Source organism: Drosophila simulans, chromosome 3R, assembly GCF_016746395.2.
Source record: "Drosophila simulans strain w501 chromosome 3R, Prin_Dsim_3.1, whole genome shotgun sequence".
NCBI classification, from domain to species: Eukaryota; Metazoa; Arthropoda; class Insecta; order Diptera; family Drosophilidae; genus Drosophila; species Drosophila simulans.
This window is the reverse complement of record NC_052523.2, coordinates 2,232,591-2,251,339: the sequence shown is the minus strand read 5'-3', so window position 1 is coordinate 2,251,339 and position 18,749 is coordinate 2,232,591. Positions and strand designations below refer to the sequence as shown.

General features: G+C 45.8%; 6 protein-coding genes across 6 annotated transcripts; 3 read left to right on the top strand and 3 right to left on the bottom strand.

The window, feature by feature from the left end:
• The first annotated feature begins 49 nt into the window (after nucleotides 1-49).
• LOC6726875 (m7GpppX diphosphatase) lies at nucleotides 50-1,562 on the top strand. Its single transcript, XM_002102241.4, has 3 exons — nucleotides 50-351; nucleotides 413-559; nucleotides 621-1,562. Exons 1-3 carry the CDS (start codon nucleotides 183-185, stop codon nucleotides 1,427-1,429), a joined length of 1,125 nt encoding a protein of 374 aa, XP_002102277.1. The 5' UTR covers nucleotides 50-182; the 3' UTR covers nucleotides 1,430-1,562.
• A 274-nt stretch (nucleotides 1,563-1,836) lies between these two features.
• Nucleotides 1,837-5,892, bottom strand: LOC6726874 (nuclear receptor-binding protein homolog). Its single transcript, XM_002102240.4, has 2 exons — nucleotides 4,246-5,892; nucleotides 1,837-3,360 (listed from the first exon to the last, which is right to left on the bottom strand). Exons 1-2 carry the CDS (start codon nucleotides 5,374-5,376, stop codon nucleotides 2,566-2,568), a joined length of 1,926 nt encoding a protein of 641 aa, XP_002102276.1. The 5' UTR covers nucleotides 5,377-5,892; the 3' UTR covers nucleotides 1,837-2,565.
• A 202-nt stretch (nucleotides 5,893-6,094) lies between these two features.
• Nucleotides 6,095-10,333, top strand: LOC6726873 (symplekin). The gene is made up of 5 exons (XM_016175927.3): nucleotides 6,095-6,325; nucleotides 6,384-6,577; nucleotides 6,639-8,761; nucleotides 8,836-9,758; nucleotides 9,859-10,333. Exons 1-5 carry the CDS (start codon nucleotides 6,239-6,241, stop codon nucleotides 10,027-10,029), a joined length of 3,498 nt encoding a protein of 1,165 aa, XP_016033379.2. The 5' UTR covers nucleotides 6,095-6,238; the 3' UTR covers nucleotides 10,030-10,333.
• A 94-nt stretch (nucleotides 10,334-10,427) lies between these two features.
• On the bottom strand, nucleotides 10,428-11,733 carry LOC6726872 (glyoxylate reductase/hydroxypyruvate reductase). The gene is made up of 2 exons (XM_016176163.3): nucleotides 11,510-11,733; nucleotides 10,428-11,433 (listed from the first exon to the last, which is right to left on the bottom strand). Exons 1-2 carry the CDS (start codon nucleotides 11,647-11,649, stop codon nucleotides 10,530-10,532), a joined length of 1,044 nt encoding a protein of 347 aa, XP_016033378.1. The 5' UTR covers nucleotides 11,650-11,733; the 3' UTR covers nucleotides 10,428-10,529.
• A 279-nt stretch (nucleotides 11,734-12,012) lies between these two features.
• LOC6726871 (CCA tRNA nucleotidyltransferase 1, mitochondrial) lies at nucleotides 12,013-13,712 on the top strand. The gene is made up of 2 exons (XM_002102237.4): nucleotides 12,013-13,239; nucleotides 13,301-13,712. The coding sequence occupies exons 1-2, from the start codon at nucleotides 12,145-12,147 to the stop codon at nucleotides 13,634-13,636; spliced, it is 1,431 nt and encodes a 476-aa protein (XP_002102273.1). The 5' UTR covers nucleotides 12,013-12,144; the 3' UTR covers nucleotides 13,637-13,712.
• LOC6726870 (probable RNA methyltransferase CG1239) lies at nucleotides 13,692-14,928 on the bottom strand. Its single transcript, XM_016176162.3, has 3 exons — nucleotides 14,786-14,928; nucleotides 13,970-14,715; nucleotides 13,692-13,900 (listed from the first exon to the last, which is right to left on the bottom strand). Exons 2-3 carry the CDS (start codon nucleotides 14,705-14,707, stop codon nucleotides 13,736-13,738), a joined length of 903 nt encoding a protein of 300 aa, XP_016033377.1. The 5' UTR covers nucleotides 14,708-14,715; nucleotides 14,786-14,928; the 3' UTR covers nucleotides 13,692-13,735.
• Nucleotides 14,929-18,749: the final 3,821 nt, after the last annotated feature.

The following is an 18,749-nucleotide window of genomic DNA, read 5'->3' as shown; positions in this document are numbered from 1 at the left end:
AACCGTTTAAGCAATGTTATTTAACATGGTTTGAGTACTTGCTAAATGGACTTCCGAAATGTATGTTTGTATGGAATTTTCGTGGAGCCTAATCATGGTCACGCTGACTCTCTGAAAAGCCGCAAGAAAATAAAAATATATCATCTTCCTAGCTATTATTATTGTTATTATTATTAACAAAAATGTCGGAACCAGTTGATAGCACAGAGGTAAAGTCACCGTCGTACGACTTATCCAAGTTCCAACTGAAGCGAATCCTAACCAACAACAGCGTTAGGAAAAGTATATCCCTGCTTGGAACTTTTCCGGATTTAGGAACCGATGATGCCATTGTTGTTTTCGAGAAAAATGGTATAAAAGCGTAAATAAAGGTAGATGATGTTCTCTACAGTATAATCCTTACTAACCGCAGCGTACCGGGAAAGCGATGTGGCCACGGCGTCATCGGAGGAGTCTCCCAAGAAGCCCAGCTATTTTACCGCGGACCTGAAAGTTGACACTGAGTTTATCAACAATATCTACGGCAGTTTTCAGGTTGTGCCGACCCGAGATTTGTGCAGTAAGTATTAGATACATAGTTCATACTGATAAATCATAGATTTTCATCATTAATTTCACAGGTGTGAAAAGCACAGTCATTTATCCCGCCACCGAGAAGCACATCGAGAAGTACTCAGTTTCCCAAAAGTATCTCATACGGGAGACTCCTGATCTCTACCAAAGAATAACCCTTCCATATCTTACCTCAAGTCAGTTCTCCCTCGAGTGGGTCTACAACATACTCGAGCACAAGCAGGAGACGGAACGTATAGTGTACGAGGACAAGGATCCAAAGACCGGCTTTATCCTTCTGCCTGATCTTAAATGGGACGGACGCAATGTGGAAACCCTCTATCTGCTGGGCATTGTCCACAAGCGCGACATCAAGTCTCTGCGGGACTTGGATGGAAGTCATCTCGATCTTTTGCGCAACGTGCGCCAGGCGTCGAAGGACGCAATTGCCAAGCTATACGGCATTAATCCCAATCAGCTGCGCATGTACTTTCATTACCAGCCGTCCTTCTATCACCTCCACGTGCACATTAATCCAGTACGGAACGATGCGCCGGGCATATGGTGCGAGAAGTCCCACATGCTGGACACGGTGATCAACAACTTGGAACTGATGCCGGACTACTATCAGCGAGCCACCTTGCCGTTTGTCCTGTACGAAGGCAACAAGCTGTTGGATCTCTATGAGCAGGAGCTGCCCATTAGAGCGCTGACAAAAGCGAGCGACGATAAAGAGTTCCCTGACACAGACTCTGTGGCCGTCGCTCCACCGGAAGGCTTTAGCGATGAGGAGCCGGAGGATAGGCAGTGCAAGCGCATAAAGTTGGGCTCGCCGGAGCCCAAGGAGGCCGAGTCCGCTGTTCAGGCATGTGCCTAAGCTCCCTTTCCAAACGTTCAGTGGTATTACTTAATGAGAAAGCTAAACCTAGATGTTGCCTATCAATAATACATCCTACTTATGATCATTCAATTCAAAATAAAGTAATTTTGGAAAATTTCGTTTGAAAGCACTTGCTGGGACTTCATATTATTAATTGTTTTAAAGTATTCACAATATTTCTTTTCGTTTCACACATTAAAAAACAGTCGCTTAAGAGAAAATGATTGAATTCTGTAGAAAGTACCTTTTAAAAACAAACTTAAGATTTGTGGGTTACTCATATGTTCGTGGGTCCTAATTCATTCTTCGAAAATAATAAAAAAACAAATCGGAAAAGAAAACTGAAATCTGCCCCTAGCAATTTAATTGGACTAGCTTAGAAAACAAAGAAAAAGACTTTGTAGTTAGTCAGCTGGTTGCCATCTTTATTTGTTTAATAATAGTGTAGCTATGTCTGTTGTGTATTATTTTTTTGTTGCATGCTCTGCTTGTGTTTTCATAGTTTTTAGTTTAATAATTTACTTATTATTTTTCGTGGCCTTGCGTATTTGTTTATATTTGTAATACATTTAAATACATTCCACAGCGGTTTTAGGGTTTCTTCTCCTCGCGACATGGCTAACTTATGAAATTTGATAATGTCCTAGAAAAAATGATCCTTACATTGGCGTCCAGATGTTCGTTTATCGAAATCTAATGTGTCTGGGTTTTCGTATTCGAATCTTGTCTAGCCGCAGCTAGTCGGAGCTGCGAATTCCATTCGTGCTCGTTTCAGAGTTGTGCTAAGCGAATGCTTTGGGTTTTGTCAAGCTCGTTAGCCGCTTTTTTCAAAAGTGTGTGTCGAGGTGTCGCAGTGGATTGAGGTTTCAATTGGGACATGGGTCGAAACAACCCACCTTTGTCTGCCGCGTGTCCTACGTCATCGAAATCTTTAGCCTGGAAGCCTGGTTCAACATCGTTTATGATACATACATACATAAATATTATTTCAAATACATACATACATATACACATATATATAGGTATATATATAAAAATAACAAATAATAGTATTAATAAAATCGTAATGTGTAATTTCCCAATATAATAAAAACAATACGCGCCGGCATGCCCTGAATACTAAGCTGATACTTTCAATTGCTCGTCGTGCCCGAGAGTTCTACGTCGACGTCCCCGTCCGTGTGGTGCTGGTGCTGCTGCTGCTCCTGCGGTACATACATCACGGCAGTGCCCTGCTTGTCTGCATCCGAGGATATCGACCAGTTTCGCTCCAGCTGCTCCAAGGCCGCCATGGTCGCCGTGGTCGTCACCCCCGCACCGGAGCTCTCTGCACCGGCACCGTCGCTCATAACGCCCGCTTTAAGCGTTTCCTCCAGCAGCACCTGGATCTTGTCCTGGTCGTCGAGGTGGACGAAACCGAGCCGCACCAGTTCGCTGGTGAGATCCGCCGCCGTATCGTTCTCGTTCACCTGGCATGTCAGTTGGCGGTTCATCTTGTCGTCCATGCGCAGCAGTATTGTCATGGTTATGTCATTGCTATCCTCCTTGATTTTAACGCTGCACATCATGTTAACGATGCGCCGCGACTCCGTGTCCACAGGCTCCGGCGTGGCCGATTTTACAGAGTCAGCCCGCTCCGGGGAGGCTGCCCGGGAACGGAAGTTTGGCGGCTTCTTGCCGCTGTACGTAATTAGCGGATACACACCATACTTCACGTCCTCGACGAACTTCTCCAGCTTATCGGCGCCCGAAACGTCTGCGAGTCGGTACTGACGCTCCTGGCCGCCGGCCAGCCGCAGCTGGGCCATAACCACGTCCGGCTGGTAGTATCGCTGCATGAGGCCGTCGAAGGCGGTTTCCGAGAACATAGTGCGGTTGGCGGGCGAGAAGACCAGGCAATGGGCAGTCAGCAGTTTGAGGGAGTGCACCTGTAGTAATAGCAGCAAAAATGGATTATTAGCTACTGAATTCTTCAGTCAATTACCTTTATAAAAGTGTTATAAGAATACCTTGCAATGTCATTAGAACTGTGTACAAATTTATTTTTTTTTTTTTTTTTACTCAAGGGGGAGTGCAAAAGAGAAATTTCAACACTTTAAAATGGCATACCAATGGATATTGGCAAGACAAATATGACCAGCGTGGCAGTTCTATAGGCTTTCCGTTGGAGTGGACGATTCTGATGAAGAATCAATAACAATACCTGTTACATTCATCTTAACTAATCTAGTAACAGGTATGAAAATAAAACGAAAGACCCTCAGTAATCAAAATAATATGTAAACAAAACAAGTGTCATATTAATTTTTAGTTGAACTTAAGATATAAGAGCTTTAGTCCGTGACTGTGCGCAATAAATCATATACTACAGTCAAGATGGATTGTAGGATTATCAACTGATTACTAGTTCTCCTGCCATTTAGTTTGGAGAGAAAAGCATTTAAACGAAATATAATATACACATGTACATATATAATATATTAAATTCTCAGATAATTTACTATATGAATCGGATAAAGCCCAATTTAGAACTTAAATATTTTACTGTGTATTGAAATCATGTAATTTTCAAAATCTTCATATTATTTACTTTAAATCTTTATTTAACATATTATGAAGGCATTTCCGACCTATTTCCATAAGTGAAGGCTGATTTAATAATAAAATTGTATAGGAGAGTATTATTAAACTAAATATCTCCACCCGTAAGATGGAACCGAGAATTAGAATACAAGGTCTAGTTGGCATGGCAATTGTCATGCGGGACGTCAATTTATAGCATTTAAAACAAGATAATTGACTTGCTAACTCACCTCGAAAAGCAGTGGGTGAAAGAGCAGATCATTGGCGCTGGGTCGGTCCTGCGGCTGCGGGTTGAGACACTTTCGTATCAGGTCGCGCTGCAGATCGTTTTCCAGGCTAAAGATTGTGCGCTGGATGGTCTCCTCGTTGATGGCAGTTGACTCGCTGTTGCTGGGCTGGATCTCCAGGGCGGCCATCTCCAGGGCGCACATCCCGAAGGCGTAGATGTCGAGGGCGGCGGTCAACTGGTCGGCGGCGCCGTACTCCGGCGCCTGGAAGTAGTGGGCGCCTCGCTCGCGTTCACGCTCTCGCTCTCGGCCGCGCCGAACGCTGTAGTGGACCGCGTCCGGGACCACCGAGCCGATCTTGACCAGGCCGTTGTGCTGGATGAAGATGCTATCACAGGTTAAATTGCCGTGGATGATGGGCGGCGAGCAGGAATGCAAATAGCTGAGTGCGGACAAGATCTGAGTGCACCACCGGCGCCACGACTCCAGCGGTAGGCGCTTGGCGTTGCGCTTGGTGCGCTTGAGGAACTGTTTCAGCGATCCGCTTGACATGTACTCGGTGATAAAGACCACCCTGGGACGCTCGGCCTGCTGCGTGTCCGTCCAGTAGCGGTGGAACTTGACAATGTTCTGGTGGTCCAGCTGCAGCAGATTGTCGAACACCTGCCGCATCTTCTCCTCCTGCGACTTCAGCTCCTGCAGGCTGGCATATTGCACCTCGTTCCACACGACCTCTACGCCCTCCTCAGTGTCCATGGCCAGATGGACGCAGTCAATACCGGGCACGTCGCGCTGATCCACCTCCTCGCGTCGCTTCAGCCAGCGTCCGCATGGCGACTCCTCCAGAATCTCGCTCTCATCCTCCGAATCGTCCCCGGATTCGCGTGGCGACGAGTCCAGATTGACGCCTTCGCTGCCAGCGACGACGCCGACGCCGACCGCAGCGCTGCTGCCCGCATCAGCTGTTGAGGCACCAACTATGTGCGGCGGGGGCTGCTGCGTCGACTGCGACGGCGGTGTCGCTGCTGGGCAGGATGCACTTACGGGACCGGCCGCCAAGGAGGGGTGGTGCTGGATGGGTTCATCCGCTACCGCGCTACCGCTGATGCCGGCATTCGCTTGGCTATTTGACATTAGGGTGCGGTCACCGACGCGGCTGCGGCTGTTGAGCAGTGCTGTTCCAGTTCCAGAAGGCCTCGTCTTCGGTTTCCAGTGTTTATTTTCTTTGTGCCTCAAAGTTGGACTGCGTACGTTTGCGCTAGCACTTCGTGGTATCCACTACGGGGTCCGGGCAACGAGCTACATCCGCCGCTGCTCCTCTGCCGCTGCCTCTGCCCCACTCACTGGCGCACACATACACACGCACGCGCCCACACAGCTCCTCCACTGCACCCCTCTCCCAGTAAACACTCCGCTGCGACGGCTGGCGGTTGCTGAGACGTTTTTCGCCACCTTCGACGGTGTCTGCTGTTCCAATCCTCGACTGCGTCGCGAACGGCGATCCGTTGGTTGCACTTTCTTGCCTGACACGCTGCCGATTCGTTTATTTAGGCGTTTTTTTCACGCTAAAACACCCAAGAAATGTGAGCAAATCGATGCCTCTGGCTTATCGATAGTAACCCCGCATATCGCTCGGCCAGCGCAACTGCGGCATGCTTATCGATAATAACGCGTTAAGCTGACTTATGCCAAAATGTTAGTTTATGTGATTCATTAATTTTATTTTATACGATAACGAGCAAGGACATTTAGTCTGCAGTCAGATCATTTAATTATAAGACAACTTTTCAGTAAAATATTCTTTTTCTTTTAAACACATTAAGAGTTGGCAAAAAATAGCTAGACGGTCCGGAATTATTCAGAACTGCCAACATCATAGACCCGTTTTCGATAGTTTCTCAATGGTACCGATAACACCTTGCCATCCGTGCCGGCAGCTCTTAAAAATATCCGAAGTATCGCAGATTTAGGCAAAATCTGCATCAATTAACCGATCATGGATAGCATAATTGGACGCGGCCAGTTTGTCTCGGAGACGGCCAATCTGTTCACGGACGAGAAGACAGCTACGGCAAGAGCTAAGGTAGAATCAGACAAGACAGTCCGGATTGCTGTATTGTACCATTTATTTTCCCTTTCAGGTGGTCGATTGGTGCAATGAGCTGGTCATCGCATCACCTTCGACAAAGTGCGAACTGCTGGCTAAGGTGCAGGAGACTGTGCTTGGATCCTGCTCGGAGCTGGCCGAAGAATTCCTGGAGTCCGTGCTGTCTTTGGCCCACGACTCAAACATGGAGGTTCGCAAGCAGGTAGTCGTCTTCATAGAGCAAGTTTGGTAAGGATGTCCGTCAAAGGAAATAACTTCTTGCTGAATCCATTTCTATTTTCCATCCCAGTAAAGTGAAGGTGGAGCTACTGCCCCATGTCATTAACGTCGTGTCTATGCTGCTTAGGGATAACTCGGCTCAGGTGATCAAAAGAGTGATCCAGGCCTGCGGCAGCATCTACAAGAATGGATTGCAGTACTTGTGCAGCCTCATGGAGCCCGGCGACAGTGCGGAGCAGGCGTGGAACATCCTCAGCTTAATAAAGGCGCAAATACTGGACATGATCGACAATGAAAACGACGGCATACGTACAAATGCCATTAAGTTCTTGGAGGGCGTCGTTGTCCTGCAGAGCTTTGCTGACGAGGACAGTCTGAAACGAGATGGAGACTTCTCGCTGGGCGATGTCCCCGATCACTGCACACTATTCCGCCGTCAAAAGTTGCAGGAGGAGGGCAACAATATCTTAGATATCTTGCTTCAGTTCCACGGAACAACGCATATTTCCTCAGTGAACTTGATTGCCTGCACAAGCAGCTTGTGCACGATTGCCAAAATGCGACCCATGTTCATGGGCGCCGTGGTGGATGCCTTTAAGCAGCTGAATGCCAACCTGCCGCCCACCCTCACTGACTCGCAAGTAAGCTCCGTGCGCAAGAGCCTGAAGATGCAGCTGCAGACATTAATGAAGAACCGCGGTGCCTTTGAGTTTGCAAGCACTATCCGGGGTATGTTAGTTGACCTGGGGTCCTCCACGAATGAGATCCAGAAGCTTATTCCCAAAATGGACAAACAGGAAATGGCTCGCAGACAAAAACGCATCCTTGAAAATGCTGCGCAAAGTCTTGCAAAGCGAGCGCGGTTGGCCAGTGAGCAGCAGGATCAGCAGCAGCGAGAAATGGAGCTAGACACTGAGGAATTGGAACGGCAGAAACAGAAGTCCACACGAGTTAACGAAAAGTTTCTGGCAGAGCATTTCCGTAATCCAGAAACTGTTGTGGCCCTGGTGCTAGAGTTCTTGCCCAGTCTGCCCACTGAGGTGCCACAAAAGTTCCTTCAGGAATACACACCCATTCGCGAAATGTCTATTCAGCAGCAAGTAACCAATATCTCCAGAATGTTTGGCGAACAACTATCTGAAAGGCGCCTAGGCCCAGGTGCCGCAACCTTCAGTCGAGAGCCGCCAATGCGGGTTAAGAAAGTACAACCGATTGAATCAACACTAACTGCAATGGAAGTGGATGAGGATGCTGTTCAAAAACTGAGTGAGGAAGAGCTCCAACGGAAGGAGGAAGCAACCAAGAAGCTGCGCGAGACCATGGAGCGCGCTAAGGGCGAACAGACTGTTATTGAAAAGATGAAGGAGCGCGCCAAGACGCTGAAGCTGCAGGAGATCACCAAGCCCCTGCCACGCAACCTAAAAGAGAAATTCCTAACTGATGCAGTGCGCCGCATCCTCAACTCGGAGCGGCAGTGCATCAAGGGAGGCGTGTCATCGAAGCGCCGTAAGCTGGTCACCGTGATTGCTGCGACATTTCCCGATAACGTGCGTTATGGCATAATGGAGTTCATCCTGGAGGATATAAAACAGCGTATCGATTTGGCATTTTCGTGGCTCTTTGAGGAGTACTCTCTGCTGCAAGGATTTACAAGGCACACTTATGTTAAGACAGAGAACAGACCCGATCACGCCTACAACGAGTTGCTGAATAAGCTCATCTTTGGCATTGGAGAGCGTTGCGATCACAAGGATAAGATTATTCTGATTCGTAGAGTTTATCTAGAAGCACCCATTCTTCCGGAAGTCTCAATCGGACATCTAGTTCAATTAAGCCTGGACGACGAGTTCTCCCAGCACGGCCTGGAGCTGATCAAGGACCTTGCAGTGCTCAGGCCGCCGCGAAAGAATCGCTTCGTTAGAGCGTTGCTCAACTTTTCTGTGCACGAGCGAGTGGATCTGCGGGATCGGGCACAGGCCCATCTAGTCAGTCTGTACCATGTGCACAAAATACTACCGTCTCGGATAGACGAATTCGCTCTGGAGTGGCTTAAATTTATCGAACAGGAGTCTCCGCCGGCAGCTGTTTTCTCGCAGGACTTTGGTCGCCCAAGCGAGGAGCCTGCTTGGCGGGAAGACACTACCAAGGTGTGCTTTGGTTTGGCCTTTACCCTGCTGCCCTATAAACCGGAAGGTAATTTGCTTCTGTCCCGTATTAAAGAAAATTAATTATGAAATTAATTTGCTAATATTCTCTTCCCCTGATAGTTTACTTACAGAAAATTTGTCAAGTGTTTGTTTCCACATCTGCCGAACTGAAACGCACGATCTTGCGCAGTCTAGATATCCCCATAAAAAAGATGGGTGTGGAAAGCCCGACGTTGCTGCAACTGATCGAGGATTGCCCTAAGGGCATGGAGACCTTAGTGATCCGTATAATTTACATACTGACGGAGCGAGTGCCATCCCCCCATGAAGAATTGGTACGGCGGGTTAGGGATCTCTACCAGAACAAGGTCAAGGATGTGCGCGTTATGATACCCGTTCTAAGTGGCTTGACCCGATCCGAGTTAATTGCCGTTCTGCCTAAGCTGATTAAACTTAATCCCGCTGTGGTCAAGGAGGTTTTCAATCGATTGCTTGGTATCGGTGCCGAATTCGCCCATCAGACGATGGCCATGTCCCCCACTGATATTCTCGTGGCTTTGCACACCATCGATACGAGTGTCTGCGACCTTAAAGCCATCGTCAAGGCTACATCCCTCTGTTTGGCTGAAAGAGATCTGTACACACAGGAGGTACTTATGGCTGTGCTGCAACAGCTTGTAGAGGTTATTCCGCTGCCTACTCTGATGATGCGCACAACAATTCAGAGTCTAACCCTGTACCCGCGTCTGGCTAACTTTGTAATGAACTTGCTGCAGCGTCTGATAATCAAGCAGGTCTGGCGACAAAAAGTTATCTGGGAGGGCTTCCTAAAGACTGTGCAGCGCCTGAAACCGCAGTCAATGCCGATTCTGCTGCATCTTCCTCCCGCCCAATTGGTGGACGCACTGCATCAGTGCCCTGATTTAAGACCAGCATTGTCGGAATACGCCGAGAGCATGCAGGATGAACCGATGAATGGTAGTGGCATTACCCAGCAGGTTCTGGACATCATCTCCGGTAAATCAGTGGATGTGTTCGTGACGGTAATTATGAATTTTTTAATTTAGTCTTAAATGAAATGAGTTACTATTAACTGAAATACCGAAGACGTTCAGCTACTACATACGAGTATCTTCTTTTCAGGACGAAAGCGGCGGGTACATCAGCGCCGAGCATATTAAAAAAGAGGCACCGGATCCATCAGAAATTAGTGTAATTTCCACAGTGCCAGTACTGACGTCTCTAGTGCCACTGCCAGTTCCCCCGCCTATAGGCGGTGATCTTAACCAGCCCCTGCCGCCAGGCGAGGACTAGTTGCAGTTTAATTGTTTTGTTGCTCATACATATTTTCAAGTTACTTAATAAGATAAAGTTTATAATTCGACCATCACTGTCCTAGGTCTTGACCGCACACACAGCCATTATAAAGCAATATAATTATGTTTGTAATTATAATTTGTAATTATGTTTGTTAATAACCAATAGATTGGGAGAATACCCCTCGCAAATAACACAAATAATTCGATGCTCATATTCCATCCTACTGGGTGGCCACGACCTTTAGGTAAAAGCTATCGGCATTTAGTTGAGTCTTAATATATCTTAATATATATACCGACATATACGTATCAGTTCATTGCGGGCACTGTCATCGGCGTATTACAAGTGTTTCTGTTGAAGTGTTTTAATAATTTCAGTACCGTTAAAACACCTTTGAAAATACGAAATATTAATTAGAATATTGTTCATAATTACAAACAGATGTTTTTTAAAAAGAAGTGGAAAGAATTGACTATACGCTGAGATTACAAGGCTTATAGCTTTACTTCGGCTTCCATTTTATCGCCAGCTAAGGCAGCAAGAATATTTCTGGCTGTGATCCGGGACATTTCCTTGCGCGTTTCGATGTCAGCGCTGCCAATGTGGGGGAGAATAACCACATTATCCAGCTTTAGAAGGGGATCGTCAAGGGGCAATGGCTCCGGCGTCGTTACATCCAGACCAGCTGCCAGAATTCGTTTGGTTTTCAGTGCCTCGTACAGCGCCTTCTGGTCTACAACGCCACCACGCGCCGTGTTGATAAGAATGCAGTTGGGCTTCATCTTCTGAAAGGCCGCGGCATTGAAGATTTCCTTAGTCTCCGGGGTTAGGGCGCAACAGACTACGATAAAGTCCGACTCGCGAAGCATCTCGTCAAAGTCCACGTGCCGGGCATTCACAGCAGCCGCCTCCTTGGTGCGCAGTGATCGTGTTGTGTATGTTATCTCCGTCGGCTTAAATGGCACAATGCGTGCCGCTATCTCTTGGCCTATGCGGCCGAAGCCCAGCAGGCCGACCCGGGAGCCCTTCAGTCCCTGGCCGCACATCCACATGGGGGCCCACGACTTCCAGCCGCCGTTGTAAACCTGCTTGTTGGCCTCGAATAGTCGGCGGTTGGTGGCCAGAAGCAGAGCAAGCGTTAATTCTGCCGTTGCATCCGTTAGGACGTCCGGTGTGAAGCCCACTCGAATGCCACGTTTCCTGCACTCCTCCACGTCGATGTGATCGTATCCCACCGAAATAGTGGCCACGCACTTCAACTGAGGACCGGCAGAATCCAGCACTTCCTTGTCAACCTTGTCCGTTAGGGCACAGTAAAGGGCATCTTTTCCGGCCACCTCGCGGATCAGCTCGGAGCGGGGCACCGGATTGGTCTCATGCCAGGTGGTCACTTGGCAGCTGAGCAAAGTCGTGAATATGAAAATTAGTGCAAATGCTAATAACTAACTAGCCGGTTGCAATAACAAAAACAAACCTCTTGCGCAGTAGCTCCAGACCGCTGTCATCCACATCCGGCCTGGTTACGTACACCTTGGGTTGGGAGCTCATCCTTCGAATTACGTGTCCCTGCAGCAGTAAGTTTCTGACTTGGCCGAACGGCAACCGCGGTGGCATTGAATTCAAATATTTCAAGCAAGTAGGTAAACAAAGTAACAGGTTCCGTAAGTGTGCCCAAATTCTACATTACACATTATTCCGTTAAAAACGGATTTTCACAGAAATAGGGGATCTCGACTTAAGAGTACCGTGTACATCGTCTACTTATTACAACTGCTTACTGCCTTAGCAGTAATAGTTTAATTATTTTATTTGTATTTTTAATTTTTCAAGTTGAATATTAAATATATATATAATTAATATTGATACCACACTCAATTGGAGTATATTTATTTCTTAATGAAAATGGTATGCTTCTGCCAATATCTTTATTGGAATTATTATTAAAACTTACTTTTCTCTCACTAAGAACGAGTAAGCCCTACGACTAAAGCACTACAGGGTGTACATCACATATGACCACAAAACATTCATGTCTAAACATTAGAACTTATTTTTTTCGACATTGCTTAGAACTTGGAGACAAATTGCCGAGCGTGCTCGAATCTCTACATGAATGGTCCAAGCCTCCTCGTAAAGTTGACCACACGTGCCTTCCTTTCATTCAACGGCCGTCAGCAGAATCGCTGGCTAAAGTCGATGGCCAATATGGTTTGCTCGCGAGGCGCCTCTCCAGAATTGATTGCCCAGCTGGGAAAACCACCCAGGATGCGCACAAACCCGGCATTCCGGAAGGTGGCAACTCCTGAGTTCCAAAGCATATTTACCCCTGAGCTAAATGACCTACTGGCGCTCTTCAAGAAGTACGACTACGAGCTGCGGATCGCCGGCGGAGCTGTGCGCGACATTCTGATGGGCATTCCACCGAAGGACATCGACTTGGCCACCACCGCCACTCCGGATCAGATGAAGCAGATGTTTGAGAAGGAGGAGGTGCGAATGATCAACGCGAACGGCGAAAAGCACGGCACCATCACGCCTCGAATCAATGACAAGGAGAACTTCGAGGTAACCACATTACGCATCGACATCCGTACCGACGGACGCCATGCGGAGGTGATGTACACGACCGACTGGCAACTGGATGCCAACCGGCGCGATTTAACAATCAACTCCATGTTCTTAGGCTTTGATGGCACAGTGTACGATTACTTCTATGGCTACGATGATCTCCAAGAGCGTCGCGTTGTCTTCGTGGGCGAAGCAGATATTCGCATTAAGGAGGACTTTCTGCGTATCCTGCGCTATTTCCGATTCTACGGACGCATCGCGAGCGAGGAAAACAACCACGATAAGGCCACCCTGGCAGCCATAAAGGAAAACGCGAAAGGTCTTGCGAGAATAAGTGGCGAGCGGATCTGGTCTGAGCTCCAAAAGATAGTGGCGGGCAATTTCGGACCTGCATTGTTTCTGGAGATGCACTGTTGTAACCTATTCGAGTACATTGGGCTGCCTAAAGAGCCAAATCTGGATGAGTTCGACCGTCTTTGCAAAGCCCTAGATCAATTCGATAAGCCCCATCACCCGATTTTGTACTTGGCGGGGATGCTGCACTCCGTGGAAGACGCTATGGAAATGCACAAACGCCTGAAGCTATCCGCCTACGAACGGGACCTGGCTAGGTTCATCACTCAGGAGCGGGAGAAGGTAAGAAGCCCGATTCGCTTAATTAAAAATTACGTCTTTAAACTCCAGTTTCCCTTTCTAGGTTGGCTTACATTACACGACCCTGCGGGACTTTCAGAAGTTGTGCTTACAAAAGTACATTCAAAGGGATTTCGTAGAACAGTTGCTGAAATACTCTGGCAAACTGGAACTCTACAACCAGCTGAAGTCGTGGGTCAAGCCGGACTTCCCGATCAGGGGAAATGCTTTGGCTCAGCATGGTCTGAACGGAGTGAGGATTGGTTTGGTGATGGATGAACTGAAACTTCTTTGGGCAGACAGTGATTTTCAGCTAACACACGACGATTTACTGAAAAAGATTCCCAACGTTCTGGAAAAGATACCTAGTTCTCCTAGTAAAGCGAAGCGATCGAAGTAGTATTGATTACATTTACATAAATGTAATCGATGTAAATAAATATTTGTGTTTTCCGTGCATTTTCGGATAAATTTCATTTCTTGATTTTCTTTTTATTTCCTACGACTTTGTAAAAATTTGGATCGGTCGCTTGAATCCCTCCTTGCAGTGCTCCGGTATGCCCATAAGTTTCATTTCGGCAAAGCCCACTTCCGCGCCAAGCAGATACTCGGTGAAATGCTCAGGTCGGAATTTAATTGCATTGTAGTTATCTCTGATTTGTTCCTGAAGAAAAAAAGTGCATACATATATATATATATATTCTCTATCGATTACCTGTCTAATAAGGCTCACCGATAGCTTCTTGCGCCTCTTGTAACCGTCAAAGGACTGAGGTTCCAGGATCAGCTTGCCGCCCGGACGCAGCTGCAGGTACATGCGTCTGAAGGCCTGCTTCAGGCCGGAATCACAGAAATTAAGGTGGATCCACTTAGTGACAGACAGGCAGAGTATGACGTCGAACTGCGGCCTCTCAATATCGAGCAGGACGTCGTCATCCAGGACATAGTTCCCGTGCACAAAATGTATGTGGGGTATCCCCTGCCCCGGGGTTTCCTGACGTTTCAGGTGACTGACGGTTCTTTGGGCATCATTTATCAGGCTACGATCTATGTCCAGGCCTACGAGGCTCTTCACCTCGAATTTCCTGGCAATCTGGATGGACAGGTGGCCAGAGTTGCAGCCGATGTCAAGCAGCTGCTTGTTCCGAAACAAATCCGACTGCGTGCCGAGCACGTCCAGACGTATGTCGTGAAAATCCTTGTTCAGGATGCGCTTGCCGTAGTAGTGCTTATAATTGCCGTACCTGAAGTTAAGATCCTTATTTTGCGTGGGCTTTCCGTTTAGATGGAGCCGTTTTTTGGGACTCTGAGCAGGTGGACGGCTTGTGGCCTCCACATTTGATTCCTCCTTTTTCAGTCTTTTGGATTCCCCTTGCTTTTCATCTAATGTTATTACACATTTTCGCTTTTCCGCACATTTTTCGGTTTCTTTGCCGGTCAATGGCGTATTGTTGTTGTTCTCCAAATCCATTGTGAAATCTAAAGTATAGGAATTCATGGGCATGTTGAAATGACATAGAGAACTATTGATGCCTCATTAAATACTCACTACATATATATCAATGAGTTTATGCCCTAGTATATGCTTAAAAACATAAAAAATTAAATTGTTTAGCACATCTCGCGGTAATTTGTAACTTAGAGTGACCGTGTTAAATTACCATTTACCGCACAGATAATAAATATACCGAAATAAATACCACTGATAACACTAGCAATAATAACACTTGACGAAAATTTATTTTATATGCATTATTTACCCATATTTTATTGTTTATTCAAATTTGTTAACATTGGCGTAATTAATATATTGTAACTCAAGGCTCTGACCGCACTTCCATACCGAAGAAAGTATTATTATATTCAACGAGGATGTAAGATACATATGTAAGTTTATATGAAGAATTTACACATGTAGATAGATGCAAAGCCTGTAAGTATGCTACAAATATAGAAATGGCTGATGGCACCAAGAATCATGTTGTCCTTTGAAAATAAATTAAGGATCTACATATAAGTGCAGACTAGCTCCTGACCTATTTTATGCTTTCCAAGTGTAAAGGTTTATACGAGTAATCACTGGACGTGAAAATCACTGGTGCTCCTTGGTATATGAGGAATGTTGATATCGAACGTGATCTCAAGGTCACTAAAATAAGAGACAAAATCAAGGAGGTGGCCAAAAAATCCCATGAGAGACTGGATCTACACCCCAACGCGGCTCTTCGAATTACAGATCCCCGGAAAAGAAGACTCAAACGTCACTACCCTCAATACCTGCCACACAGGGTTTTGACTTATACTAGATTCATTAACATTTATAAATCAAATTCCCCTTAATGTTATTAATCTTATCGTAGCCCCAGTACAAGTTAACTGTCTATAAATATATAAGTAAGTAGCTTAAGTAAGTTGGCAGTAGTAGTAGTAGTAGTAGCAGTAGTAGTAGTTGGGAATATAAAAAATCGAATCGGCCATGTCCGTTTGACCGTCCGTCCGTATAAACGTCGAGATCTCAGAACTATAAAAGGTAGAGATTAAGCATGCAGATTTCAGAGACACAGACGCAGCCCAAATTTCGATCACACTTCCAGCTGAGTAACGGGTATCTGATAGTCGAGGAAATTTTAAATATGTAATTCCTTCTATGCGCATATATGTATGTATGCATCTCCCAACGGTGTTAAGCAAAAAATTGTTTTTCGCCATTGATTTTATTCCGATTTCCGCACAGCCATGGCCATTTCGGTTGGAGGTAAATGCTTTTGCTCAATTTACATAACAAAGCCCGCTTAATGAAAGCATAATATATGTTTTTGCAAATTGAAATCCTCGTTTTGTTCGCCGCATCCGCTAAAAGTGTCGGCTGCAACCACGCATCATACAGATTCCTGACCATCCATCCGTGCGTGCCGCACGATGACCCTTCTTGGTAAAAGGAATGGACTGGGGGGAGAAGTACGAACAATGCGATGATAGTTTCGGCTAGGTGAGGACCAGTGGTCAGTTGAAGTGCGGCCAAGGGTTGAACGGGAAGGGCCGGCTCGTGGCAACTGCTCATCGCTAGAACTATTTATAGATCCTTACTCATACTCGTATTTTACTATTCAGAAGGTCCTTTAATAACGTATGCTCCCTGCCTGCATGGCCTCGGCAATTATGAATTTCAAAATCCCTTCTTATTTTCCCAAAGTCTCTCAAGAAAACCCAAAACCAAAGGGCCCATTAAGCGGCAAGAGATAAGTTCCATCCAAATAAATTGTTAAATTTCTCCCAAAACAGGCTGGCATCGCACAAGACATTTCCCAGGGAAAACTTGCTCGAATCGAAGGAAATAAAATTAAAATAAAATTTCCGCCCGGCGAAAGGGTTGGGTTGGTCTGGTTGAGGAACCAGTTTTAGCCACTTTTCCCAACAAAAGGATGCAGCGCCTATTAAAACTTCAAATGACTTGTTGTTTTTCCCCTCAGCGTCCAGGTCCTTTGATGATGGATGGACAGCCCAGCATCCCATCGGAAATGGGCAAGGGCATATGAAATCCAAAACCAGTTTGCCCGACTTTGTGCATCGAAAGCTGCACAGCGTCCAACATTTAATCTGCTGCACATGCGCAGCTCGCTGGGTGAAATTAGAAGGGATTTGTTTGGTCAAATCCTCGGGCTGGCTGCGAGCTCTAATAATTTGAATACCCACATGAGGGCTGCGCGGCTAACAAGCCCGGCGCACTCTGCGTCCAGGGTCGGTCCACGACCACGTCCGCAGGGTCCTCGGTCCGGCAGAGCCCTGTAATTCGATTCGATTCGTTCGGGGGTAGCAAAGGGTTGCCCTGCCGCCGCTATTGTAACTTTATAATTTCGGGTCAGCGTGCTGGTCTACTCCCAATTGCCGCTCACCTACCTCCTCCTCCTGCTGCCCACCACCAGCCCTTCTCCAGCCCATCCATATCCATGCATATTGTGCATACATATGTAGCATCAAATTATTTCGGAAGATCCAAGCCATTGTTCCCCTCGCAAAACGGTCATTTGCATGTTCAGTGGATGAGTGGAAAGTCTGTTCAAATTCGGTCTATTTTCCCTCTTTGGTGATTGAAACTTTGATGGGTAAAGTGTCTAATTTTGCGGCAGAGATTTACTTGTTTAGATAAAAATCGTTTTTTGCAGGATTTTGATCTTTGATGCACCAAACGGAAATGCTCGTTGAAGCATGGAACTTGGTCAACTGTTCATATTGAAAAAATGTTCAAAAATACAAACAAAAATACATAATATGTAAATGGTATAATTTAATTTGAGAGTATCCGAAACAATTTCTATATTTATTTATTAGTTTGGCAAATATAAGATACTATTTCAGTCATAATTTCTTTTGTCATTATGTAAATATTAAAATATTTATATTTTTTTATTGCGATATTTTCGACCAATTTATAAATGTATAAAACACCCTTACATAATATATGTACATTCAATTTTTTGGATAATAATGTTATTAATTAAGATTAATGGAAAAGAAATCCATGCTTTTTTGTTTTTGATCATAGTGGGCTTTTAATCAGTTTACACCAGTCAATTAATTGCTCGAAATCGAACGAGTATATCATATAGTTATCATAGGGCCAATAGGAAAATTTATTTAATATAATAACAAAGTTGTATTGCTTTTAATCATAGAATTTTGTGACTTGGTTTAACAACAGTTATTATTAATTCGTTGTTTTATACCAAAAGACAGTTTAGGATAAATCTGGATTTAAAAATAATAAGTGGAATAAATGAAACTACAAAGAAATTCTGGGCTGTCAGCTAAATAACTGAATTTCCATTTTTCCTAGGCGTTTATTTTAAGAAAAGTTCGCAACTGAACGTTACTTTATTCCGTCGTCTTATATTTCAAAATAGGGTCTTTGCTTTTTTATAAGATCATTTTTGCAAACTATTTGATCCCAAAAAGGGCAAAAGGTGCACCCTTTCGGCCTGACCCATCCAAAATCGAACAAAGAACGAAGTCTTGGATGGGTCACCTCTGAGCACCCTTTCCCATTAATCTGCATGACTATTGGCATTCGATTGCCATAAATTCGACTTAATGCGGCAATGACCCCAAAAACCAGGCCCTAGTCGGAGCGGATACCTCCTCTAGGATCGAAGTCTTCACGGGTTATTGCATTTGCCAGTTCAAGCTGGCATAACAGAGGCCCAGGCCAAATCAAGGCGATCTCTGAACTCACCCCGCCGTTGGGTCAATGAAAAATCGCTTCAGTTTTGAGGAAAAAATCATTAGATTCGTCACAAAAAGGAGCGCACGGAAAGGGGAAGAATCCGAGAAAAAGGAAAGAAAAGCGGCGAGCAAGGGTTGGAGACCGACCCCGGCAAGCACCTTTGGCAGGGCCAGACGATCCGTCTTTGTTTGCATTTCACCTCTGCGAGTAATTTACTGTGAACCCGGCGAGGATCGAGGTCAGGATAAAGATGAGAATGAGGATGAGGCTGAGGACGCGGCCGAAGGAGGCC